The 25,264-nt window shown below is 51.0% G+C and overlaps 2 protein-coding genes across 2 annotated transcripts; both read left to right on the top strand.

Moving 5' to 3' along the window:
• The first annotated feature begins 13,364 nt into the window (after window positions 1–13,364).
• Window positions 13,365–16,088, top strand: HOXA3 (homeobox A3). The gene is made up of 2 exons (XM_003407060.4): window positions 13,365–13,890; window positions 15,289–16,088. Exons 1-2 carry the CDS (start codon window positions 13,365–13,367, stop codon window positions 16,086–16,088), a joined length of 1,326 nt encoding a protein of 441 aa, XP_003407108.1.
• A 5,057-nt stretch (window positions 16,089–21,145) lies between these two features.
• HOXA2 (homeobox A2) lies at window positions 21,146–24,124 on the top strand. The gene is made up of 2 exons (XM_003407062.4): window positions 21,146–21,850; window positions 22,490–24,124. Exons 1-2 carry the CDS (start codon window positions 21,466–21,468, stop codon window positions 23,230–23,232), a joined length of 1,128 nt encoding a protein of 375 aa, XP_003407110.2. The 5' UTR covers window positions 21,146–21,465; the 3' UTR covers window positions 23,233–24,124.
• The last annotated feature ends 1,140 nt before the right edge of the window (window positions 24,125–25,264 follow it).

Genomic DNA, 25,264 nt, shown 5'->3' with positions numbered 1-25,264 from the left:
GGGGAGCACTGGAGCTGGCGGGCCCTCTCTGGGTCTTGGGGCTTTTTCGCGGGGTTTCTGCGATTCCAGGGAGCGCACCGCGTCCGGGGAAACGTGAGTTCTGGCTCAGATTTTCTGCGGTCACATTCTGGCTTTGGCGATGAAGTGGGACGTATGCGCAGACAGTTGGTAATGTTCTGATTCACACTGGGGAAGGCTGCAGAGATTACCATAGGACCGGCGCAAGGCTTTGTTCAATTTTCCCGGCGTTCATAAATCACCCGCGCCAGGCGAGCGACGGAGCAGGCGAGCGCCAAAAACGCGGAGAGAGGCCACAGCGGCGGCGGCGCCGGCCATTGCAGAGGGAGAGACCTAGGCAACATCTCTCTGTGACTCATTAGTCTGAACGATTTATGAGGAGCAGCAGCCATGAATATTAGACTTGAGGATAAGGAAATAGCAACAATAATAATAGCCATAATAATTACAATACTCCTAAGAGGTGGGGACAGGCAGTGGATGGTGGCAAAGTGGATCTTTCTGGGGCCAAGTTGAGTTGCAGAGTGCAGAATGGCCAAGCCCCACCTAGCTCAGGCACCCCCTTTGGGAACACAGAGAGCACGTTTGAAGAAGAGAAAGGGGCCCAGCCTGAATTTCCAGTCCTAATGTCTGGTGGAGGGAGGGGCTTGCAGGTCAAGGTGGTGGCAGAGAGCAGTTGCTGGTTTGCCGCCACTTTTTAGCGTGCTGGGTGCTGGGGGGGGGGGCCCAAAGCCAGGGGTGCGGGGATTGTCAGTTATTTCGTAGCCCCACTTGGCACTACCAGCAGGACTGCATGGACACAGGACAGTCAGCTGAGGGCTGGCTTTGGCAGGCTGGAATGGGAAGAGGTTCCCTGGGGCCTGGGTGACGGAGCAGGCCGTGGCAGGGATAGAAGCAACTGGTCGGACAGAGTCCCAGAGAAGCGGGAGAGCATATTAAAGCCAGGGCCCAGTGCAGAGGACAATTCTTTGCTCCTTTCCCAATGTTTCAGTCCCCAGAAGGTTGGCTGACTGCTCAATGACAATTTGCTGGCCAGAGATCAGGAGAGGGTTGCAAATATTCTGAGGGGTGAGATTGCAACAGAATTAGGTTGATGAGCCTGCTGGTTGGTCCTGGGTGAGACTGGGCTGGATGGGGCTCCCTGAACGGGTATTGCCCAGCTCCCGTGTCATTCCCAGTGTCCAGCAGTTGTAATTGGTCCGTTCTGAGGGATTGGGTGCTGTGGTAATCCTGCCAGCCCACTGGGACCAAGAAACAGTGCGCCCAGGGCTTAATTAACCAGAAGACAAAACCTTCCAAGACTGCCCCTGGCCCGGGTCTGATTTCGCGCCAACAGAAATGAACACTATTAGTGAGGTTTCAGGAGAATCGGTGATTGAATGCTCCCAGACAAGGCTTCCCTTTGTTAGCAAAAGAAAATAAAGCATGCATTCACATTCCCCAAGTTGGGGTGCTCCAGGAGCTTTCCCAGCGGAGCCGGCAGTGCTTCAAAGCTTCTTCTGCCTCTTCACCGTCCTCGCCTCCCTCATTTTCCTCCCCCTTTCCTCTCCCACCCACCCACCCACCCCAAAAAAGAAAGAAAAAGGAGAGAGTGTGGGTGCGGAGATGGAGTATGTATTTATTTTACAAAAATAAATTACCATCTCCAGGCCATTTGTAGACTGGAACCTTTCGAGCAATGAGTGCGCCGCATGGACGAGTGCCTTGGCGACTCCTCCGTGCCCGTGCCACCCCAGGGGCCACCCGGACACCCGCGCCGTCCATGCGTTCTACTCCGATCCTCCAACTCCCTTCCTTTGCAGCCACCGTTCACCCTTTGCTGTTTATTTGTCCGCAGAGCGCCTGGGCACCGGAAAAGGCGATTCACTGTACGCCTGGAGCTGGAGACAATTCCTGGTTCTGACTTAAACTTCTTTCGAGGTAAGCGCTGCATCAAAATTCTTAGCCACACCATACTTTGCACCGAGCTATTGGAATGAGTTTACCCTCCCCGGCTACAGTAACCGCAGCCCAGCCGTTTGAAGGAGATTCTGGTCAATATTTAACTCCTGAGGAGTTATCCGGCTTTAGCTGCACGCCGCCCGGAGAAGTGTGGGGCTGCAGGCAGACAAAAGGTTTGCCACCAAAGCCGGCGGTGTGCAGGAGGGTCGTTTGCAGAGACCAAAGATATGGGGGGAAAGCCAGAGGAGGGGGTGTTTGTTTCTTCCTACAAGCCCCAAACAAACCACCACACAGAACAGCGGGGCAAAAGCAAGTGGAGGCCACAGGCGCAGTGGCCGCTGCTTGGGCCGCTCTCCGTGTTGACAACCGTGGCTGCAGAGGCTGTGAGTTCAGAAATGGTCGTCAGACCCAGATCTCCATTGAAGAAACTTGTTTTGCTACCTTGCAGTTTCAAAAATTGTTTTGTGTTTCCTTGGCATGAGAGAAATTGCTGTGTTTCGAATGTTTAGGCCTTGGCAGCCAGCAGGTCTTAGTTCATTTATTGGTGCTGATCTGCGGTCCTCCTAGGCGAAAAGCACCGGTTTTCTAGATCTCCGCGTGTTCTTCTCCTATTTAGAACAAGAAAAAAACTATTTAAAATTCTTTTCAAGTTCTGGCTTAATTTGTTCTCTTAGTTTGGGATGCAGGGAGGTAATTACTGTGGTTTATTACCTTGTAAAAGATCCATAAATTACGTGCCTATTTGGGGGAGGGAGCTGCTAGAGTAGCTTTTGAAAGCTTGGTAAAGAGAGTATGAAGGAATGGGTTTGCTTTGTTTTTTCAGGAATTACTTCTTTTTAAAAAATTTTCTCTAAGATTTTGTTTTCTCTTCTCTAAGTCTCGGTCTTCCCTAAAATTAGCCCCCCAGATAGATATCAGATTGTTAATTAATTACTGCATGCTATTCAGTAGCTCTCTAAGGCTGATATGGTTGGTGTCCTGGATACAATAATTTTTTTTTTTTATCAGATATGAAGTAAACAGAGTGAGAGTAAGGCTGGGTTACTTTCTCTCCTACTGTATGTTTATCTGTTTCTATCAAGCATAGGTGGAGCATTTCAGGAATTTGCAACTCAGTGTGTATACATGGTTTGCATCTCTGCAAACAACAGAACCACATGTATAAATATAAATAGTGCAGGAGTTTGAAGCCATGAATATAAAATGATATACACATCCACATGTGTCCAGAGAACTTGAAGCTCATTTGCACTGCAGTTGCACCCACAGGAAATATCTCATGTTAAACAATGATCTATCACTTCCACAAAAAAAGTGGGCTAAGAGAGCCTTACCTGATGCTGAGCAGAAAAATCACTAGAGCTAACTAAAGGGAGGAAAATGGTAAGTGTATTTTTTGATAGAGAAATCAGATTGCAGTGTTTGAGTACAGATATATCTAATCTGCCAACAACTTTACAAATATTGACTAAAGGTCTGTATCCTTAGTCACCTGCTCCTGCTAAGCCAGCTTTCCCCTATTATGGCCCTGGTGACCTCAATCACTGCATGTCTCCCCAGCCCTGGCCAAGCTGAGGACTGGGTAGTGAGTGGAGGGGGACTGGCAGCTCAGTTTCCCCAGCCTGTGGACCAGGTGCTAGAGCTTCTCTATTCTTATTCTCTGGAACTGGGTTTAAAAACAGTCACAGCCTTGCTCTAGGAAAGTGGATTTCAGAGAGGATGAAGGAAGAGGACTCTCAGCTGCTGGTTCCTCAGGTGGCTGGACAAGGCAGTTCAGGGAGCTAGGTTTGCTCAGCCCAAGCTCTGCCTTAGGGAAGCTGTTGAAATTTCCTTTGACTTCCTCAGATTCTCCCTTCTCATCCCACCAAATCACCTCATCTTACCCCAAGTCATCAATTGTTAAACAGCAGTTAGAGCATTAACTGGGCTGTTAGTAGAGGCCAGGAGGCTCCAGACTGGAGCAAAGATGCCCTGGGCCTTGCTGGCGTTAAGGCATTTCTCTGTAGCAGTACCAATGACCTCTATTGATTTATGGCCTTAATAGTTTTGGTTTGCACCGGACTGTTCTGAGAGTTCTGAAGGCGGCCCCTTCTCATCTTCGGGTTGAAGCCTTTGCAGGAACTTTGGTGGTGGTGGTGGGGCAGTTTGCCAGCAACTCAGCACTACTCCAGGCCCTTTCCTTGGATATTTAGAGAGGTCCTTGTGAGTGATTTGGGTGGCGGGGGGGCGGCAAGAGGACAGTAAGGGTGAGTAAGCTGGGCTACAGAAGAGTCCTTTTTGGAAATCAGCCTTTGGTCCTGTCCCTCATCCCTCAAACCTGGGAAAGGCAGGTTTTCACTTTGTGGCCTTGCTTTCTAGCTTGAGGCTGGCTGGAATGGGGGGCAGGGGGCCTCTGACTTTAGGTCAGAGCTGGGAAAGTTCACGAAGAGGTCCTCTCCCAGCTATGTCACAGACAAAACTTCATTAGAATACTGCCATCAGCTTAGGCCAGGGCTCATTTCCAAGTGGGGGAGGTCTCCTCCTCTTTTATTGCTCTTCTTATTTGGACACCCTATAACCAGGCCCCCTTCCTGAGGGGCTTACATTCTTCTTAGGCCTCTTCTGTTCCCCTTCAGAGGAGAAGGGGAGGGAAGCTGCTACAAGTGAGTCCTCACACTTAGGGAGAGCAGGCTGAAGACCCACTCAAGGAAAAAAAGAGTGAGACAGGAGGATCTCCTGGGCCCCAGAGCACTCCCAAAGTTCAGAAACTAAGGCCTAAAAAGAAGAACTTTTTAGGTAACTTGTAAGAGGGTAAAGTGTTGAAATCAGAGGGCAATGTCAACAAGCAGAAGGCAGGAGTAGGGGTGGAACCTGGGGGCAGGGGAGGGAGGGAGGGCTTATTTGTTTCAGCCAGGTCCCTCTTGAGCAGAGTTGATCCCATTCAGTTTCTGCTGGTGGACAACGGGGTATCTTAGGGGAGGGCGGACAGACCCACCTGTGGAGAGGGTCCCAGGTTGCCTTGTAGGTTAACTCAAGGGACACCATCGAAGGTTGATTTTTTTCTCTTGCGGAGACAGTTAGATCATTTCCCCTTACATTTTTCATCACTAAAAAAATTATAGAAACCTATAATTTCTTGTATCACTCAGCTATGCACTGAGGAAATGCATAAGCGACGGTTTGGCAGGGCACTGGGTCCCTCTAGATTTTGCAAAATCCTGACCCACCACTCTGGAGCCAAGCACATCCTTCCTAGTGGGCTCTCATTCACCAAAACCAACTGGACTTGAAGGAGGTGCTTTACCCTTTTGTCAGGTAATTATAGGCCTTTTTAGTTTCTCCAGCGGCTGTGGTGTATGGTGTGGGTGTTAGCAAACTCCATACAATGGCAGGCTGCGAGGGGGTCCACTGAGCAGGCCAGTTGTTCCTGGATTTTTTTTAATGGAGACAGGGCCGGAGCCTTGCCTTTTGATGGACTGGCCAGTGGGCCAGAGGAAGTTGGGGTGCCTGGGTGTGCTGGATTTGGCCTGTTTGTGGGTGGGAGGCTGTAAGCAAAGTTAAGTGGACTCTGAGAATATGGACAGCACTGCTGTTCCCTTGTGTTTGGAGTGTGTTTAAAGAAATATAAGCGGAGATAAGCGGCCTGGTGAAGTGGGGGAGGGGAACCAGAAACCCACCCTCCCCCCCATCTTCCCCTTGCCTGAGACAAAACTCTTCCCGGTCCCTGGTCAAGACCCTCCACCTCCCCTCCCTCAAAGCTAAATGTTCTGCTTGGAAATCTAGTTCCTTCAGTGATTCTCTATTTCAAATAAAAGGATTTAAGTTGACGTATGACCACGTGAGCACATAATACAGCGCATTATTGTGGCACTTGGAGCGGAGACCCGGGCGGGCTTCGCCGGTGATTACGTTTTTCTAGATTCTGTACTGAGCGAGCGCTTTTTCTCCCCCACCCCCACACACCCACCTCCTCCTCCTCCTTCCCTTCTCCTCCGGAGAGCGCTTTCCGAGCAGGTTGCAGTTTTCGGCGCTCATGGAGCGGTTCTGGGCAAGCTAGCTGATGGGACGAGAGGCCGCACGAGGAGGATGGAATTTATTTTAAGGTATTTCCGTTGATTGTTCATATCTAGAATGAGTTATGGCTGCGAGAGACAAAGGTCAGGCAAGGAGACCCAGACTCGCGGACGGGACTCTCAGTCCCTCTCTTCCTTTGCTTCTCATTTTAGAACCGAAACCATTTGAGAGATCACCAGTAGCGCCTCAGACTCTGAGTTTAATTCCCTGGAAAGTGTTGGGAGGCGTAAAGAAGGGGTATTTGGGGGCTACTAGGTGGGCCCGCGGCCTCCAGCACGCGGGTGGCTTTGTCCACTGCAACGGGGCAGGGCTGGAGTCCCAGGAACTGATCCCCAGGCTAAGAGAGGGTCCCGAAGCGCTGGCGCGGGCCGAGGTTCCCCGCGCAGCGATAGCAGGGCGGGCGAGGACGTCTAGGACAAGTAGGGACTGGATGGGTGAGAAGGGGAAGCTCTCCCCGGTTGGCGCGGTTTCTCGGCGGGCCGGGATGGAGGGTGACGGCTGACCTGGGCAGCTGGAGTAACTGGGAGAGGGAAATCGATGAGTGTGCAGATGCGCTGCCATCTTATCGATGATCTTTCGGGCCACTTTGTTCAGTGTTGAGTTGCAGGGAGCACTTCCCCACACGCGGGACCGAAGGAGCCGGACGCAGAGGGCGGGCCATTGTTTCCCCGTGCGCTAGCAAGCTCTGCCGGGGAGGGGTGGAGAAGGGCAGTTCAGATCTCAAAGGGACCTGGGCTGGAAGTAGGCGTGCTGGAAGCCGGAGCCTCGCTTATTCTAACCTTAGGAAGACAGAGGAAGGAGCGAGCCGAGGCTGGGTTTGGGGATGTCTGGCTTTATCAGTGCGCGCACGGCCTGGGCGTCCCTTCTCACGCCCCGACCGCCTTGGAGAGTTCAGGACTAGCTGGTGCTCCCGGGGCTGGAGCGACGTCCAGAGGAAGGTCCGCATGAAGCAGAGGCAGACATATCTCTAGCTTCAAAGCCCCTGAAAAGGCGCTGTAGCCAGGACGGAGGCAGATGAGAGTTAAATTGCGTGTTTCCAAATTATTGGGAAAGCCCGAGCTAATAGAGCTTTGGGGACCCCACACCCCAGGAAGGGTGGGAACTCCTTAGGAAGGCAGAGGAAGCTCTGCTTTCCTCTGCTCCTTAGAGTAGGGGAAGGGGTACCTGCAAGGAATCGGGGATCGGATTTGCCCCCACTGCGGAGTTTTTTTTTTTTTGAAAATAGTATTTTCCTTCTGCACATGAAAAAAGAAAAAAAAAAAATCAAACCAGGCTTTCCCTACTTGAGTGGGATTTTGCTTCCCCAGAACAGAAGGGCCGCTTTTGCCCCACCCCCCTGCTGCCAGCCTCAGCGGTAACCGTGTTTAACTGAGGCCGTTTCAAGTGCTCTAAAACACCCCTTGGAAATAAAATGTAAGCTTTAATTGCTGTTCAATTACTTGTCAGCATTTCATATGATTTATGACCCAGTTCTGGCTGATTTTTGACCCAGTTAAAGACTCATAAATAATATAGTTTCGCTAGAAAGAATGAGACAGGGAACGGAGGTTTGTTAGAGGCATCTTTTTATTGTCGCTTTACTGCCAGCAAGCGGAATAAATACCTAACGATGAACTCTGGAGCGAGTTCTGTAGAAAAGCATGCACAGTGAGAAGAAGTCAGTTGTGTTTATAGAAAGGAAGTTGTGTTTCCTCCCAGGAAAGAGCCAAAGCTACCCCATTATAGCTAAACTAGAGCTATAAAAAGAGCTGGTTTCTTTCTACCCTCAAAGTCCCAGCCTCGCCCTCATGGGCAAGTGTAGTTCCACAATAATTTGACGCCTCTTCCCGCCAACAATTTTTCCTCACCTTCTTCCTCGGTTGCACAGAGTCCTGGAGCCCCCCGTGCCCTCTCAGACATGTTCACAGGAGATCCCTGTGAAGGGTAGAAAGGCCCCCACGGCACATTTCGCTGCTCCAAATAGCCTTCTAGTGGTGAGAAGATGTTTTCTTCCACTCCCTAGTGGGCGAGACTTCTGGGAGCGCGGGGATTTGGGGGAGCCAAAGCGTCCTCTCAGAAAAGAAAACCTCGTGGCTTTGGCGGAGCCGGGAAAGCTGCTGTGGGATTTGTTCAGAACGGGCAACGCGGCGGCAGCGGCGGCGGGGAGTTTCTAGCCGTGAAAGTCGAGAAGCAGTGTATTTTTTCTTATAAAACAGTAACAAACAAAAAAAAACCTCCAACCATTTCGAAATTTTAAAAATCACTTCGCCCGAGCTTGCTCCAAAGCGAGTCCTTTGGGTTTTAGCAGAGAGGCCTGAGGCCGGGGCAACCAGGTGTCTGAGTGCCAGGATGCCGGACTCTTGTCTTGAGGTGGGAGCCCCACTTCTATACGGCTGCTGCGCTCCGCCCCGGAGGCACCTAGTCTGTGGCGATGGAGGCTCAAGCTCTAACTCCCAACCCTGGTCCCCCTCCGCTCCCGCGACGCAGCGGGCCTAGTCCCCGGGTTTTGCCGGGTGTGGTTCACTAGGGCGCGCCGATGAAAACGTATGCGCCCCAGGCACCCCAACCCTGGCTCCGGTGCCCTCGGCCTCCTTGGCCGGCACCGTCCCCTCCCCTGGCAGGTTCTCACGGGCGAGCTGGCCTTCCCTGCAGCTGGCTTAACAGAGAAGGCGGCCACAGTCGAGTCAGCAGTTTGGAGGAGAAAGTGAGGGTTGATTATTGACCCACGCCTTCTTTCTTCGCATGCCACATCCGACCAGGCTGGTTTGAAGAAAAATGCCGGCGAGCGGATTTTTGCTGCCGGCTTTCGCCTCCTACGCGGCCCGACTCCCCCTTTCATGTTGTGCCGCCGCAATATGCCATAAGGAGCAAGTGTTTGCTGTTTTGTGCTCTGTTTACAGCTTTGGGGCGCCGAGTCATAAATCTTGCCCAGCCATAAATGACAAAAACCATTGGTATGCATGAGGCCACCCTGGCCCAGAGTGCTTTTTGATTTCTGCCTTTTCCCCTGTTTTTGTTTTTGCTTTAAGGTGACACTTTGGCTCCCTGACAGTTTAAACATACTGCTTATATTTTTAACACCTTCCTTTGAGAAGGACCGGCCGTTGACGCCTTGGAATTGCATGAAAGCTCCATTTCTCTCTTTGCCACACACTACCCTTGCAGAGTGGGCTTTTGAACCTGGGGAGCAGAGGGAGGCTTGGGGAGGGAGAAAGACCATCCTCCTTAAAGTTATGGTGATGTTACTGGGCAAACGAGCTTTTCCTCTGCTCAGTTCAGGGTCCCCCACCCCACTAATTAGGGACGAACATATTATGGGTGTCAGTTTATGTTGGGGTCAGAGCTTTATCTGTGAGCTGTGTGGCTGTGCTGTGAAATGGGCACGAGAGGGCTAGAGACTTAGGTCCTATGCGCCCTGGTGTCTACCTGCACCTAGAGCATCTGATTCCACTGCCCAACCAACGTGCATCTCCCTCTGAGCATCTCCCTCCTGGCTGCCATGATTTCAACCAATTTATGTCTAAAAATATGACCCAAGGCAGCGCAGGGTGGCTTTTTGGGAGGGCTCTGGAAAAAGGAAGCCCTATCCCAGCCATTCCAAGACTGGCTTTGGGGTGTCTGAACTGGGGGTGGCAGGCAAGTTAAGTGTCCAAAGTCTGGAGAACTCCTTTCTCCTGGCACTGTTTCCCTTTGCCCCACAACTGGAGATGTCCAGGGCAGAGGGTTATGTGGATCTCAAACAGATTCCTAAGAAACAGAGCCCGGAGCCCCTTTGTGAGAGCCGTTTGTCCTCATTAGCATAATTTTCCTGGACTTTAGTGACGCCTAGGAGCGAGGAAAGGGAGGGCGTTGGAGGGTGGGGGAGGCTGCCCTCCTCCTGCCGCCGCTGCGCTCCCCCCTCTCTCCTGTTCCTCCCCTTGCCTCAGCCCCCATCCCCCCACACCGGCCCGAGCTTCCCCAGCCGCCTTGGCCTCCCCTCCCGCCCGCCCACAGCACCCCCTACCGCACCCCCCGACCAGACGCTGCTCCGCGTGTAATATTCATAAGAAACATACCCAAGTCTGTGCCACTAGCCCAGGCAGAGCCTCGCGCCGCGCTAGCGCTTATCTCCGGGCCGCGGCTGCTGCCCTCGGGAAGGGCAGGGGGCGGGGGTGTGGGGGAGGGAGGGGTGGGTGGGTGGGGTGGGTGGGAGGGGGGGTCCAAGCCGCCCCAGTCCGCCCTGGGCAAGCCGTGCCGGAGCAGCGAGGCGGCCACGCTCTGCGCGGCGACGTTCGGGCCTCGGGGTCTCCCTCCCGTCTGCCGTCTCGGCTGATGCTGAGGGTCGGTGACCATCCTGCGCCGAGGGGACCCGGCTGGGCCACCAAGCCGGGCCGGGGACCGGAGTCCGAACCCGATCTTGCGCTCGCGGCGCTCGTCAGAAGTTAAGGTAAGCAGGGCCACAACCGGCCGCTCTCAGCGCTGAATGGCGGAGTTTATGTCTCGGTGATTTATGGCTGCAGACTTAAATCTCGGTTCAAGAAGAGTTCACAAGCCGGAGCTTCCTTCCCGGCAGTGACTGATACCCTTACACTTCGAGTTCAGGCCGCTTTCCCATCCCCGCCCCCACCTCTTCTCTCTCCCCTAGCCCAGCCTCAACTTTTCTAGGGTTGGGAGGTATAGAGCAGAGTGGGAGAGGGGATGCAGGGGCTCTTTCCCTATATTTCTCCTTGGACTCCGGGTGATGACGGGCTGAGGAACGGGAGAGAATGGCAAGAGGGAGCGGTGTATTAAGGAAGAAGGTTGAATTTGGGCAGATCTTCAAGACAATAGGCTAGCTTCCTGCACTCAGTTTAGCCTCCTCAATTCTTCTTTAGCTCTTAGACCCAGGGTTTATTATCCAGAAACAGATCCTTGCAAAACAATTCCTCCCCAGACCTTGCTTGTGGTGTACAAAGCAAAGTTTCCTGGCTGGGAAACCAACTTCTTCACTAGATTACAAACTTTGGGGGCTGGGTTGGGGGAGGTTGTGTGGGTCTCAAGGTGGTTGTCTGCTGACCTCAAACAATAGGAAAGGCTTTGGTGGGATTTCAGAGGTGAATTCATATTTTAAATTTATGGGAGCTGTGCTGTACTCTTTGTTTTTTAGACATGTTTTTGTTATTTTGTAAAACAATGCACAACTTGATGAAAAGGCTTCAGTAAGCATCAGGCCAGTGTAGCTTCTGATAATGGACTAGCAGGTCACTTGAAATATTGCACGTTCAAAATGAACTTAATTTTTTTATCTGATATTTTGCTGTTCAAGTGTCTGAAGTAATTTTCTTAACATGACGTTTTATTTTACATAAGCTTGGTATCTAAAAAATTTATAATGGCAGACATTAACACTGCCAAATGTAATAGGAGCTGTTTTCGGTAAAAGAACAGGAAATTGAGACATTAAATTACTATTCCATTTAAAACTTTATTTTATCCTTTATTAGCTTTCAGTCATGGTATCTGTAGTTCTGTATTTCCAAAAGAGAAACAGTATTCCAGGACTCAGGATCATGCCCAAGAACTCTGGATAAGAGATGCTGTAAATTTAATTGAGGTTCTGGAAAATTAATTGTGCTTGGTTTCCAGATGTTGGTCAGAGTGTTGGTTTAATAATGAAATCCAAAGAAGTCCATTATTAAAAACAAAATTATAATCATCCATTGGTAGATGTTTATTACATTATGTTTTTTCTAGTTAGCAAAGTATCTGCTGTTTCCTGAAAAACCTGAATAATTCTAGGATTCAAATACATATAGTTGGGGCATGAAGTATAAACTGTTTTCTTCTTGAACCTGTGATTATAATTGTTTTTGATGGCCAGAGGGACTAACATTCTGAAGGAGGGAAAGTGTGTGTGAGAGAGGATATATGGAACCCATAGGGAACTTTTCTGAGCTGAGAAGCAGACATTGACCATGCAAAGGCTGAAAATAAAAAGAAAACAGGTTTCACTTCTGTAAACTGATTTCTAAATAAAAGACGATTGAGAAGGCTTCCAATTGCTTTTTAGGCTTCCAGCGTTACCCTTTACTGGCTGTTTCTGAAGCAGGTAAATAATCCAAGTTAAAAATAACAACAACAGCACACAAAGATCAGGGAACTCTGGCAGGATTTTATGGCTTGTGCTTCCATCCCTCGTCCGGAGCCAAATGACCCCCATACATCAAATTACATAGCAGTTTCTAAGACAGAACCTATTATCGTTAAGTTGGAAGGAGAGTTCAAGCCGTGGTCATGGAGATGAACGCTGGTTTTTCAGGTTCCTGGTGGGTTGTTTTTTTCCTCTAATCCATCATGTTTTAACAGGTAGAATTTGATAGTTGCCCTGAATAACAGCACCTCAGAAAGTCCAAGGCAGGAGGGACCTCTGTAACTAGGGAAAAGAGGTGGTGGATGCTTGCTGGGATGTGCCTGAGAAATAGTGGGAGAAAGTAGAGTGCTCTCCTCAATTTGAGTTGTGATTTGCTGGGGCAGAGGTGTTGTTGTGCCTGCTCCTGCATGCTATTCCATCCAAAGTTTTTCCTTCTGCCCTCTTAGCCACGAGGGGCTCATTTGGAGGAGGTGGGTCATATCCCCTCACAAAGGTAGATTAAATGCCTGACAAGCTGGGCTTCTGAATTCCAGCAGGGTCAGGTAGGGCAGCTGGCTGAAAAGGTTTTGTGCAAACCTCTCTTGGGGGCAGGAAGGTCCAAGAAGGGTCTGGATGGGAAGTCACTGGGCTTAGGAGTCTTTTGGCAAATAGAAGACCTAAAGTGAGGGGGTGGAGAAAAAATTGGCGATTCAGGCTCCCTGATTGCCGTCTCGAGGGCCCCTCTTCCAAAATCCCCAGAGGGGAAGCAGTCGTGGGGCCATTGGACAAGGTGAAGGAGGAGAGAAGAAGGGACACCCCAAGTTCCCCCTCCCCTGAAAAAGAAGGATCCCAACCCTGTTCCTTTCCAGCCTGTCGGAGCATTCTCCTTTTGGATCCCATATCCCGAGGCTCGGCTTCCAGCCCTCACTCACTCTCCTTTTTGCCCGGAAAACCCCCCAACTCCAGACGCAAGTTAAGCAAATATTTGTAGCTGCCAGTAAATTCCAGCGGCTTTTTATAGCTTGGCTCCCTGCGCCCGGGGCCAAGTCGTGCTGCTAAATATTGCTGACCACTTTTTCTTTTATGGCTTTCATGTCACTTAGCTATTGAGAGTAAGATGGATTTGCGCCGAGCCCTCACCGCGCTGCTCTTCTCGCCCCCCAGGTCTGCGCGGGGCGGCCATTGGCGGCGGAGCGTCACGTGACCGCGGGGGGCGTGCCAATGTGCGCCCTCACGGGTGTTAAGCCCCTGTCAGAGTGTGCGATCTGGATCGTGAAACAACGCGATGCAAAAAGCGACCTACTACGACAGCTCGGCGATCTACGGTGGCTACCCCTACCCGGCAGCCAACGGGTTCGCTTATAATGCCATCCAGCAGCCGTACCCGGCGTCCGCGTCTCTGGGCGCCGACGGCGAGTACCACAGACCCGCCTGTTCACTCCAGTCGCCCGCCAGCGCTGGGGGCCACCCCAAGGCGCACGAGCTGAGCGAAGCTTGTCTGCGCACCCTGAGCGGTCCGCCCAGCCAGCCCCCAGGCCTGGGCGAGCCTCCCCTGCCCCAGCCACCGCCCCAGGCCGCGCCCCCTGCCCCACAACCGCCTCAGCCCCCGCCGCAGCCTCCTGCGCCTGTCCCTGCCGCGCCCCCGCCCCCTTCTTCGGTCTCCCCGCCTCAGAATGGCAGCAGTAACCCCGCCCCCGCCAGCGCGGCCAAGAGCCCCCTGCTCAACTCGCCCACCGTGGCCAAACAAATCTTCCCCTGGATGAAGGAGTCGCGGCAAAACACAAAGCAGAAAACCAGCGGCTCCAGCTCAGGTAAAGCGGTGTCTTCTGGAGGACAGTCCCCTGGTCTGGCTTCCAGGCTCCCAAGCCACCTTCAGCCACAGCCAGCATGGTCTGGGAGCGCTGGAGCATTTCTGGGACGTCACTGCCCCACCCCCCCAAAGTTTTCCAGAGTCTTTGTGACTAGGGAGGTGCCAGGCCTGTGAGCCAGGAACCCCCAGAGAGGGAACTGATAGGGGTCTCTGTGAAACTCTTCAAGGGCAAGCGGGGCCTAGTCAGGTTGAGACCTCTTCTTGTTTCACTCTTGGAGTTAGCCCTCTAGGCAGAGCCAAGCTGAACTCCACTGTCTCTCTTTTTAACTCAGCTCCTCCATTTTAATGAGAGAGTGACACCCTCTCCATACTGCAATGTGGCAGAATAAAAGAACTAACTAATCACTCTCCAAGTCAGAATCAATGTCTTGCCTATAATCAGAGCTTATTTTTGCTCCAGTAGATGGAGTGGCTGCCTTACCTCTGGATAGGCCCTGCTCGGACTTAGTACCCTGAAGGCAGCCTGGGATCTCCTGGGGGAGGGGATGCAGGCTTTTCATCCTAATGGGAACCACATGCGCCTCCTGGATCCAGCCTTCAGTGGAGGAAAGGCTCCACCTCAGCCTTGCCGGCATCTTGGGTACTTTGGCCACTGCCTTCTCCGGTTGCTAGTGCTCTGCTCTGAGCCTGACCATCTGGACCCTCCAGAGCCAGGCTTTTGGGGGATCAAGGAGGATGGAAGGGTACAAGATTCTGGTGTAAACCTGAGCCAGGCTGCTTGATGACGTGGGAACCCTAATAGGACCCAGCATCAGAGCCCTGGTCCTCCCCTCTGGAGATGGATTACTTCAATGGGATTTCTTCCTTTGGGCAGAGAAGACCTTTCAGGTTGAGGTTTCCATTCTGCCCATCTCCTCTGGATAGATATAAATGAGTGGCTAGTTGAAGCAACTGTCTAATCATTTAGTCAGGCAGTGAGAGAGGGAAAGAGTTTTTAGCCTTATATGAGGAACTCCACATTCCAGTTACTGTGAAAATGGAGAGACTTGCCCACAGGGAGCTTGCAGTCAGGCCCAAAGGCCATCAGTAAATAAGGCAAAAAGTGATAACTCCAGGAAGAGAATGGGAGGGGGCAACTTGGGGGTTCTGCTTTTTCTGTCCCTTGGCCCTTGGAGAAGCCTGTGGTTTGCCCTTTCAGTGAAGGGAGAGCTATTACCCCACCAAGAGAGAGGACAGCATGTTGTTCCTGACCTCCACCCCCGACTCTGGGCTCTGACCCACGGAGAGATCTGTGGGACCTGGAGGAAGGAAGAAGGGGTTGGGCTGGGTGGAGGGGGGCGGGAAAGGCGGGGCCACTGGCAGCCCCTAACTCCATCTTCCTCTCTCTTATGTCCTCCAGGCGAGAGCTGCGCCGGCGACAAGAGCCCTCCAGGCCAGGCGTCGTCCAAGCGGGCACGCACGGCCTACACGAGTGCACAGCTGGTGGAGCTGGAGAAGGAGTTCCACTTCAACCGCTACCTGTGCCGGCCGCGCCGCGTGGAGATGGCCAACCTGCTGAACCTCACCGAGCGCCAGATCAAGATCTGGTTCCAGAACCGCCGCATGAAGTACAAGAAGGATCAGAAGGGCAAGGGCATGCTGACGTCGTCGGGGGGCCAGTCCCCTAGTCGCAGCCCTGTGCCGCCAGGCGCTGGTGGCTATCTGAACTCTATGCATTCGCTGGTCAACAGCGTCCCGTATGAGCCCCAGTCGCCCCCGTCCTTCTCCAAGCCTCCCCAGGGCGCCTACGGGCTACCCCCTGCCTCCTACCCCGCGCCCCTGCCCAGCTGTGCACCCCCACCGCCCCCACAGAAGAGCTACACAGCGGCAGGGGCGAGCGGCACCCCCGACTATGACCCTCATGCGCATGGCCTGCAGGGCAACGGCAGCTATGGGACCCCACACCTACAGGGAAGCCCCGTCTTCGTGGGGGGCAGCTATGTGGAACCCATGAGCAACTCCGGGCCGGCCCTCTTTGGCCTGACTCACCTCCCCCACGCCGCCTCGGCTGCCATGGACTACGGGGGCGCCGGGCCGTTAGGTAGCGGCCACCACCACGGGCCGGGGCCAGGGGAGCCACACCCCACCTACACGGACCTTACCGCCCACCATCCTTCTCAGGGAAGAATTCAGGAAGCGCCCAAGCTCACCCACCTGTGATGGTGGGCCAGGAGCTGCGCGCCAGGAGAGCCCCCCACCTTTCATCTTAAGTTGCTTTTTTTTTTTTTTTCAGTTTAAAGTTCTTCATGCGCCTCCCTTTTCCTTCTCCTCCGCCCTTCTTTCTATTCACTCCTCCCCCCCAGTTTTGTTTTCTTCCGTAACGCGTTTTTATAGTTTATGTGACGTAGCAATCTTGGTTGCTGGAATGGCTGTCAGTATCAGTAGCGATATTTATCTCCTTCCGCCCCTCGTTCGGCCGCCGGCCCTGCACCCTTTACCTTCTCCACTCTTCGATCAGAAACAGGGTATATGAACAAATTTTCTAGCCGAGTTCTTCAATGTGAATTTGTTCGTACATTATGGTTCCCGAGGGGAAGCGATTACTTTTTTTTTAATTTTTAGATTTTTGTTAATTGCACTTCTAAAGAACGAGAAAAAAAAAATCAAAGGCGCTTTGAAACAGGGGCTCCCTGTGCAAGGATGACTAAGTGTACGTCTTTCCGTGTGTGTATGCTGGTGAACAGTCAGATTTATTTATATTTTTTTTGCAAGCATTGAATAATCTAAGTTTTAAATATTATTTATCCCCACCCGTTCGTATTTATATTAAAGAAATTCTGTACCCTGATTGTTCAGAAGGTTTCTTGGGCCTTTTGTTCAATGGTGTATTGGCGTACATAGAAAATTTATTTGAAAGGGAAATATAGTTCCTTTATAAAAACGGTAATGATGCAATAAAACTTGAGAGGATCCAGCTTTTGAAAACAGTGATTTAGATTCGTAACATCCGGCGAAACTGAAAAAACAGTCTGTGAAAAATGCTAATTTGTTTTGAGAGTTCTACATTCCTTGCTGCTCACATTCTGAGAAACAAAACAAAAAAATAAAGTTTTTATTCTGAGTAATATCCATGTTCCAAAGGGGTTCTTTGGCCGAAGACGGGGGTCTGCGCGGAATTCAGGCGGAGGCTAGCAGGCCGCAGCGGCCCTCCGCTCGCCGGAGCAGGCTCTGGCGTGGGGCCTGGCCAGGCGGCGGGCCTGGAGCATCGCGCATTCTCGGGAAAAGCGGCTGAAGCGACTGGCGGCGGCAGCTCTGGAAACGGCCTGCGGCCGGCCCAGCTGGGCTGTCTGGTTCCCAGCTGCCGCCGAGGCCTGCCGAGGGCATAGGGGCTGTGCGGCGCCGTGTGCCGGAGAAACAAAGGCGGCCGGCTAGAGGAGCGGTGGGGGACGCACAGGTGCCCTCACGGCCCTGCAGGGGGTAAGCCAGGTCAAACCTCTCCTCCATGTTCTTCCTCAGGTCAGAGCTGACCTGCCCACGCCTTCATCCGGGAATATCCAGCCTTGCGAGGGATACCGAGCACTTCCATGAGCAATCGGACTTCTTGGAGTCCTCCCTGCGGTCCATTATCGCCCCAGGAGGAAAGAATCGCACCAAAAATCACCGCTGGAAGCAAGGCAGTTCGGAAGGGACCGGGGCTCACCCAAGTCCTCAGCAAAAACAGAGGCTCAGCTCAGTGGAGCCTCCCAAGCCCTTCCTTGGGCTGCCAGAATCGCAGCATCGGCTTCCTCCCGGAATTTAGTACTTGGCATCTACTGGATTTATTTCTTCTTCCCTCCCGGCTTCCCTTTTATGGCCCCAGAGGGAGGAGAAGAGAGAAAGGAGATTGGTATCTTTCTAATAAAAATGCAATTTTATAAGTACTTCTTTCATTTGATGCTACAGGAGCTAAATATTACATTTCCACTTCTGGATTTAAGATAAGGTGCCTACAGACTGGCCGGCAAAGGCAAATGCAGACACAGTAGAGGGAAATATTCTCATCTTCAGATTAAGGAATTGCTCAGAGAAGGCACCAAATTCAGAAAATGCAAACCTCAGATCTGCATCCCCACTCAGAACTAGAAGCAAGGAGCTGCCTGCATCGGGAAATCGGGAGCATCTGATGTGAGAAATAAACCTCCCTTCTCCCTGGATTGTATCTTTCAGAGACAGAGGTGAATAATGTCGCCATTTTGTTTGCAATCCAAAATATCCATCATAATGGCCTCTATCTCCACCCTGAAAAGCTCCCTTAGATGATCCTTAGAAACAGGCACTGGAGCCACTTCTGGGTACCTTCTGGGCCTGCTGGAGCTGCCTTTAGGGAGCCTCCTTACGTTTTAGGAAAAAGAAAAAGGCTCTCGAAGATGCAAAACCAGGCGCTTGTAGAGAGCTGGGTGTTTTTCTCACACCCAGAGGTGCTTTCCCAGGTCTGTCCTGGGGCTCCTGATATGTGTATATATACCTTTTCTTTATAAAGAGTTTGGTCTGTGGAAGTCATAGGTTTCTTCCCCTCACCCCCAACCTCCCTCCTGAAATATGGCGCACCTCAGAAATGCAGAGGCTAGGAAACCAGTCTTTGTGAGAACTGGAGCTTCCGCCTTTCTGGTTGTTCACACAGAGCAGACACAGGAGTCTTCTTTTAAGTAATCATTTTAGAGACGAGCATAATATTACCTGGGAAAATAAGGAATAGTGTCTCTGGAGAGAGGGAGAGAGATCTTCCATCCATCCAGGGAGAGAAATCTTTCAGGGATACTACTATTTTGAACCTATGTTTAAAACCCACCCTTTAGCTGAGGAAGGAATGGTTTGGGAGGTTCCTCCTTCCCTCAGGGTAAGATTTTAAAATTAGATTCTAATATGATTTCCTATATCTTGCCAGTGAAGACATTCATTTTGGCTTTCAAAGAAAAAATATTGATCTCTCCCCAGCTTCCTAGATATTAAAAAGAAATCCTTATTAAAATATCTCCTGAGTTAAAGTAATAGATTTGGGGGAGATTTTAGTGTTGAGCAGTCAGAGGAAGGGTTTTCCTCCAGATGGTGTTTGAATTAAGGCCGATGAGTCGGGCAGAAAGCTCTCACCCACGCAGCTCCTGACAAAGCCTCAGCGATGTGGGGGCAGCGGTTGCTCCCTCTCCACAGCGTCCCCTTCCTTTAACTTCTCCAGGCTTTCTGGTAAAAGCAAATTCCAAAAGCCACCATCCCAGAGTCCGCAAAGTACCTTTCCTAAAAGCACCCCTCTAACCCTTTCCACTGCTAAAAATTATCTTTAAAAAGACCAGTTTTCCTTGTTTACTTGCGTTTCCTGCTTGCCTCTTTGCTCGGCCACATTTGATCTTGGAAAGAGCTCGAAGCTGAAATGTGTTCTTAAGGGCCAGAAGCTGTCAAGGCTTTTGGTGAGCAAGATTGATCGTGCCCAGACTTCCTTCAGAGCTTTGTTTGCAATAAAAGCAAGAAAACTGAAAAACCTCACATTTTCCAAAATAGCATCTCTATCTGTAAGACATGCTTAGGGCTAGTGAACGATGGAGACTATCTCATTTACAACCCAAACCCCTTTTGATGCCTCAGAGATGGAGTTCTGCCCTTGCGCCTTGGTCGGCCTTTCTTGTTTTCTATGTAGATTTTTCTCCACCAACAACCTCTCTCTCCCTGGCCATCAGAATGATTTATTTTCCTGCCACCTATGTCTGCCTACCGGCCTGGGGGAGTCTGATCACTTGGTCCATTTCAAAGGAAGCAAAAGCGAATCACTATCCTTAGGGTTTGGGAAAAAGAGGTACCTTCAGATCTCTCTCTCAGCTTCTTCCCCCTTTCTGTGTTGGTGGATTTTTAAAAAGTTATTGTTTGGTACCTAAAGGTGTTATCTCTTGAACCCTCCAGCACTGTCCAAGATGCGCTCAGTCTCAAGTCTCCGAATTGGAAAAGACAGTGAAGAGAAAGAGAACCTTCATAATCCCTCCTTGGGTGCCTTCTCTCCCCAGCGGTGGTAGGTCCTGCGATATAAGCCGGATGCAAACATGCCCGGTGCTCAAGGAGCAGGATGGTTCGGGAGGCAATCAGGCTGCCCAGGGGAGCACTGGCTCCATCTCAATCTACCAGCCTCCAATCGCAGCGACAAGGACAAGGAGAAGAGAAAAGAAAGAAGAACAAGCACCTTCTCCCTCCCTGCTGCTAACTTCCACCAGACTTCCTGGAAATCGGAAATACTCACCGAACCCGAGCCCTACGGGTATGAAACCCAGAATGCCAGGAGCCACACACGCCTGCTCGGGTTGGCATTTCTTTGGCTGGCCGCCTCCCTGGCTACTGGGGATTTGGACACATTGGCTTGGGGCTGTTGTCTCTCCTGGCACATGCATCTGTCTTTCTGGAGCCACTCCTGAGAAGTTGATGGCGCAGGAAGGTCGGGAAGCTTCGAGAATCGCCTCCCGTTTTCCGCTTCCCGCCGGAGCCAGATGCAAAGCTGCCTTGGAAAAGCCGGCTAACAATGGGCAATGGGCCGGGGCCGGGGCCAGGGCCCAGGGGCGCGGACTACGGGCTGGGCACTGGGAGGGGGGCGAGGGGCTGCGGTAAAGGGTGGGGGGGGGAAGAAGGAGGGGAGAAGGCAGAAAGAGGCAGAGAGGGAAAGACAGAGACAGAGGAAAACAGAGACAGAGAGCGAGCGAACAGTTCTGAGATATCCAAGAACTGCTTTAGAAAAGGTGGAAGAGGAAAAGAGAAGAAAAAGGGAGAAAAAAAGAAATCTCTTTCTTCGTTCCCTCTTTCTCCGTCTCTCTCTCCCCCCTCCCTTTTTCTTCTCCCTCTCTCATCTCCCCTTTCCCTCTGCTCAGTCCTCTTGCTTTAGCAGAACTTATGTGACTGGGATGCGGGGGCCCTCGGGTGTCAAAACTTTGAAGATTAATGGATTACTTTGTTAATGACTGCAGGCGTCAGACTGAGGTGCTTAAATGATTTGTGAGGTGCGAGGCGTCTTCCCGACAGTCCTAAACAATGCGCGGAGTGTGTGGGGGAGGCAGAGGGCAGCTGCCGGCGGGACCGGCAGCAGAACTCACACTCGCTCACACTCACGCACTCACACACTCCCAAGCGCATGCAGCAGATCCTTGCTGATCAAGAGGCAGGCAGGCACTCTAGCCCCCACGCACTCCGGGGCATCCCATCCACAACCACATATATGTATTTTTGCCCTGAAAAAGTGTAAATAAAGCCTCGCTGTCCCCCAATGAGGCGTTCCTTCCCGACTTTTTTGGATCAATCAAACAGACAGTGGCTTCTTTTGATTAAAGCCCAAATTGTCATTGGGCAGAAGCAATCATGTGACAGCCAATTCGGTCCAATTTCAACCTTGTCTCCATGAATTCAATAGTTTAATAGTAGCGCGGTCCCCATACGGCTGTAATCAGTGAATTAGAAAAAAAACACCCCAGCAGCGATCTTCTATGATAGATTTTTTTTTCCTCCGCTCTTGCCTTTTTTCCTGGGCCTTGCCCCCCCAAAGCCCCTCCAGAAGAGGGAACTTTTTCTCCAAGGGGGCTCCAAGGAGAAGGCCATGAATTACGAATTTGAGCGAGAGATTGGTTTTATCAATAGCCAGCCGTCGCTCGCTGAGTGCCTGACATCTTTTCCCCCTGTCGCTGATACATTTCAAAGTTCATCAATCAAGACCTCGACGCTTTCACACTCGACACTGATTCCTCCTCCTTTTGAGCAGACCATTCCCAGCCTGAACCCGGGCAGTCACCCTCGCCACAGCTCTGGCGGCCGCCCCAAGCCGAGCCCCGTGGGCAGCCGCGGCAGCCCGGTGCCCGCAGGCGCCCTGCAGCCGCCTGAGTACCCCTGGATGAAGGAGAAGAAAGCAGCCAAGAAAACCGCTCTGCCGCCCGCCTCGGCCACAGCCGCCGCCGCCACCGGCCCTGCCTGCCTCAGCCACAAAGGTCAGTGCGTAGACTTGGCCCCAAGTCCCTGGGACCCTCTTCCCGCTCTGGACTGCCCCGGGAGCGGTTATGGGGGAGGGGAGCGAGGGCTGGAAGAGAAGGGGAACAGGGAGAGATGCTTGGCTGCCTTTTTCCTTCCCCTGTGGGTTCAGGAGTAGATTTGCTGGAGAGAGCAGGGCTCCTGCACTCCACAACGAGACATATATATTTTTAGGGAGGGGGGGGGAAACTTTCCCTAACTTGTGTAATGTGGGATGATTTATTTGAGTTGGAACTGACCTCCTCTTGTCTCCTTGTCCTAGAGTTTGGCTTTTTGACAGTAATGAAGAGTGATAGATCGCTCTTGCTCAGCTAAGCAGCTGATGCATTAATTATAAATTGTGGTGTGGCTAATATAAAGTTTGCTCCCGGATGGGGGGGGGAGGGCTACAGGCAGGAATTTGATGGAGGTGGAGGAGATGGGGTCTCCCCGGGCTGGGCTCCCAGGAAAGGCAGCACAATAGCTGTGCGGCATCCAGGGGCGGCCATTTTGTTGCAGTTGATCTTTTCTGCTATATTTATTCTCCAGTGGAATAACCCCGCTTGGACCCTTCCACCTCCAACTGTGCGTATGTCTCTTGTTGGTTTCCCTTTCCGCAGAATCCCTGGAAATTGCCGATGGCAGCGGCGGGGGCTCGCGGCGCCTGAGAACTGCTTACACCAACACGCAGCTTTTGGAGCTGGAAAAAGAATTTCATTTCAACAAGTACCTTTGCAGACCCCGAAGGGTGGAGATTGCAGCGCTGCTGGATTTGACTGAGAGACAAGTGAAAGTGTGGTTTCAGAACCGGAGGATGAAGCACAAGAGGCAGACCCAGTGCAAGGAGAACCAGAATAGTGAGGGGAAATTTAAAAGCCTGGAGGACTCCGAGAAAGTAGAGGAGGAGGAGGAGGAAGAGAAGTCACTCTTTGAGCAAGCCCTGAGCGTCTCTGGGGCCCTTCTGGAGAGGGAAGGTTACACTTTTCAGCAAAATTCTCTCTCTCAGCAGCAGGCTCCCAATGGACACAATGGTGACTCCCAAAGTTTTCCAGTTTCGCCTTTAACCAGCAATGAGAAAAATCTGAAACATTTTCAGCACCCGTCACCCACTGTTCCTAACTGCCTGTCAACAATGGGCCAGAACTGTGGCGCTGGCCTAAACAATGACAGTCCCGAGGCCCTTGAGGTCCCCTCTTTGCAGGACTTTAACGTTTTCTCCACAGATTCCTGCCTGCAGCTTTCAGATGCAGTCTCGCCCAGTTTGCCAGGTTCCCTGGACAGTCCCGTAGATATTTCAGCTGACAGCTTTGACTTTTTTACAGACACACTCACCACAATCGACTTGCAGCATCTGAATTACTAAAAACATTAAAGCAAAACAAAGCATCACAAAACAAAAACCCCTTTGGCCAGGTGGTTTTGCCTTCTTTAATTCCGGGAGTTGATTTTTATTTTATTTTCTTCTTGACCTATCCCCTCCTTCCTTTAAATGTTGAGGATTTTCTGTTTAGTGATTCCCTCTGACCCAGTTTCAGAGCCATCTTTTATAGATTATTTTGGAGTTTTAGTTATTTTAAATTTAACCCAGCCACTCTCTATGTCATTTCCTGAAAGCAATCTATGAGGCCTGCAAGAAAGTGATCATATAATGGTATCTTCACTTTCTTTTTATTTTTGTATTACATTAGGATGCATTGTCATGCGTATTTTTGGTAGAATAAATTCTCCTTTGCTACAAGTAGCTTTCTATTTTTTTCTCCCCCTCTTTCTCATGGCTCATAATGGTTTCTTTTTCTTCTTTTTAGTCTAACTTGGTAAATAAAATTCTAGTCACAATTTATCTTCTTTTTCAATTTTAGTACGTTTATTAAGGGGCATGTTTAAAGTCTTCTTTAGACAGCATCAACAATAACAAAAGAAAGCCAGAAGATGGCTACGGCTTCTGAGAAATGTTTTTTGTTTTGAATGGAATAGATTTGGTTTCAGCGTAGAGGTTCTAGCCATAGATTTGAATGGGCAATAGAAACAGGATGGGGCAGAGAGAAGGGCCAAACTGAAGCTTTTCAAAGTGGAGAAATAAAGTGCCTACAGAAACCTCCCACTCCAGCAAAGAGGAACGTGGAGTTTCTTTAACAAGCTACCAGTCTCCAGGTCAATAACTAAGTTACCAGCAATTCATTTATTTGTACACGTTTGTTTAAAACATCTACATTCCAGCCCCTCCCCCACAACCCCCCCTCCCCACACACACATTTTCAGAGTGGTTGATTCCTCTCCCAGCTGTTGATGGGTTCAGGCAAACAGACCTAAAAACAAAAATACGACAAAACAATGGTTACTAGCTAGAAGGCGCACTGCAGAAAGTGTTCTTTTCAATCCTCTGGTTCTGTCATTCTAGTATTCTTTTTTTTCAGGGTCAGAAAAATCAATATTTCATTCTTCAACCTGTTTACATTGCAAATAATGGATCATTAAAGCTTTGAAGCCAGGTTAGCAAGTCGAGATTTAAAACGGAGTGTGTTTCTGCACTCTAGGTTATGAATTAACCCAATTTCTAGAGAACGAAAAAATAAGCACTTTAAATGGTACATCAATAAAATATGATCTAGGGTGTGTTATTGGGCTGCTCTTTTTTTTTTTCTTCCCCTTTCTTACATGTTCCCATGTTTATTTTTTCCTTTCTGAGCTCTGTTCTGCAGGCTACTTACTTACCGTGAGAAAATGTAGCGTGTAAGCAACATGTGTGGTGCCGGTTGATTTACCAACCCGGCTTTTAAATGCAAAGGCTTGGAAGTTACAATGAAATCGCGATTTTTCTCCAACCATTTGCTCCCCACTTTCCCCCCGCCCCTTTACCCCCTAAATTCCGGCAGCGGCGAGGTTGTGTGGAGATTGCGCCGGGTTTCCGGGCCCCAGACGCGGCGCGGAGCAGGGCGGCTCAGCCCCGGCCAGGGCTGCGCGGCGGCTGGATGCGATTCGTCCTATGCTCATAAATCAACCGCTTTCTATGAATGAGAATGTCATCAAAGAGATCAATTGCAGGAACACATGCACAAATAAAAATCCTCTTACGTATTTGCCGGGGATCCCCATCCGAAAGCATTAAGTTAGAAGGCGTTTAGTCATAATTCATTTTTATTGCTCTTTTAAAACAACAGCTTGGCTGAGCCGCGGATGCCCTGAACAGCTCCGGGCCTCGGCGGCGTTTTGTTTCCTCCTCGCTCCTTCCCTGTATAGTAGAAGAGCCCTGAAAGAGGTGCTTTGAGCCCAGGGAACCTACTGTGGGAGATTATTTTAATCGTGACCAAGCTCGCCTTTCACCCACTCCTCCCGGGCGTTTCAAAGACATTAGCTCGAGGCTGGGCGCTGGCTTGCGAGCCCAGAGGGCCAAGCGT

Source organism: Loxodonta africana, chromosome 8 (assembly GCF_030014295.1).
Source record: "Loxodonta africana isolate mLoxAfr1 chromosome 8, mLoxAfr1.hap2, whole genome shotgun sequence".
In the NCBI taxonomy this organism is placed as follows: Eukaryota; Metazoa; Chordata; class Mammalia; order Proboscidea; family Elephantidae; genus Loxodonta; species Loxodonta africana.
The sequence above is the reverse complement of the archived record's forward strand: the minus strand, read 5'-3'. Positions and strand labels throughout refer to the sequence as shown.

What these genes read in the sequence shown, in the direction of transcription:
- HOXA3 (XM_003407060.4), top strand. Translation starts at nt 13,365, where the DNA reads ATGCAAAAAGCGACCTACTACGACAGCTCGGCGATCTACGGTGGCTAC. An exon ending in AACCAGCGGCTCCAGCTCAG is followed by an intron (nt 13,891 to 15,288) that starts GTAAAGCGGTGT and finishes TATGTCCTCCAG; the next exon opens with GCGAGAGCTGCGCCGGCGAC.
- HOXA2 (XM_003407062.4), top strand. Translation starts at nt 21,466, where the DNA reads ATGAATTACGAATTTGAGCGAGAGATTGGTTTTATCAATAGCCAGCCG. An exon ending in TGCCTGCCTCAGCCACAAAG is followed by an intron (nt 21,851 to 22,489) that starts GTCAGTGCGTAG and finishes CCCTTTCCGCAG; the next exon opens with AATCCCTGGAAATTGCCGAT.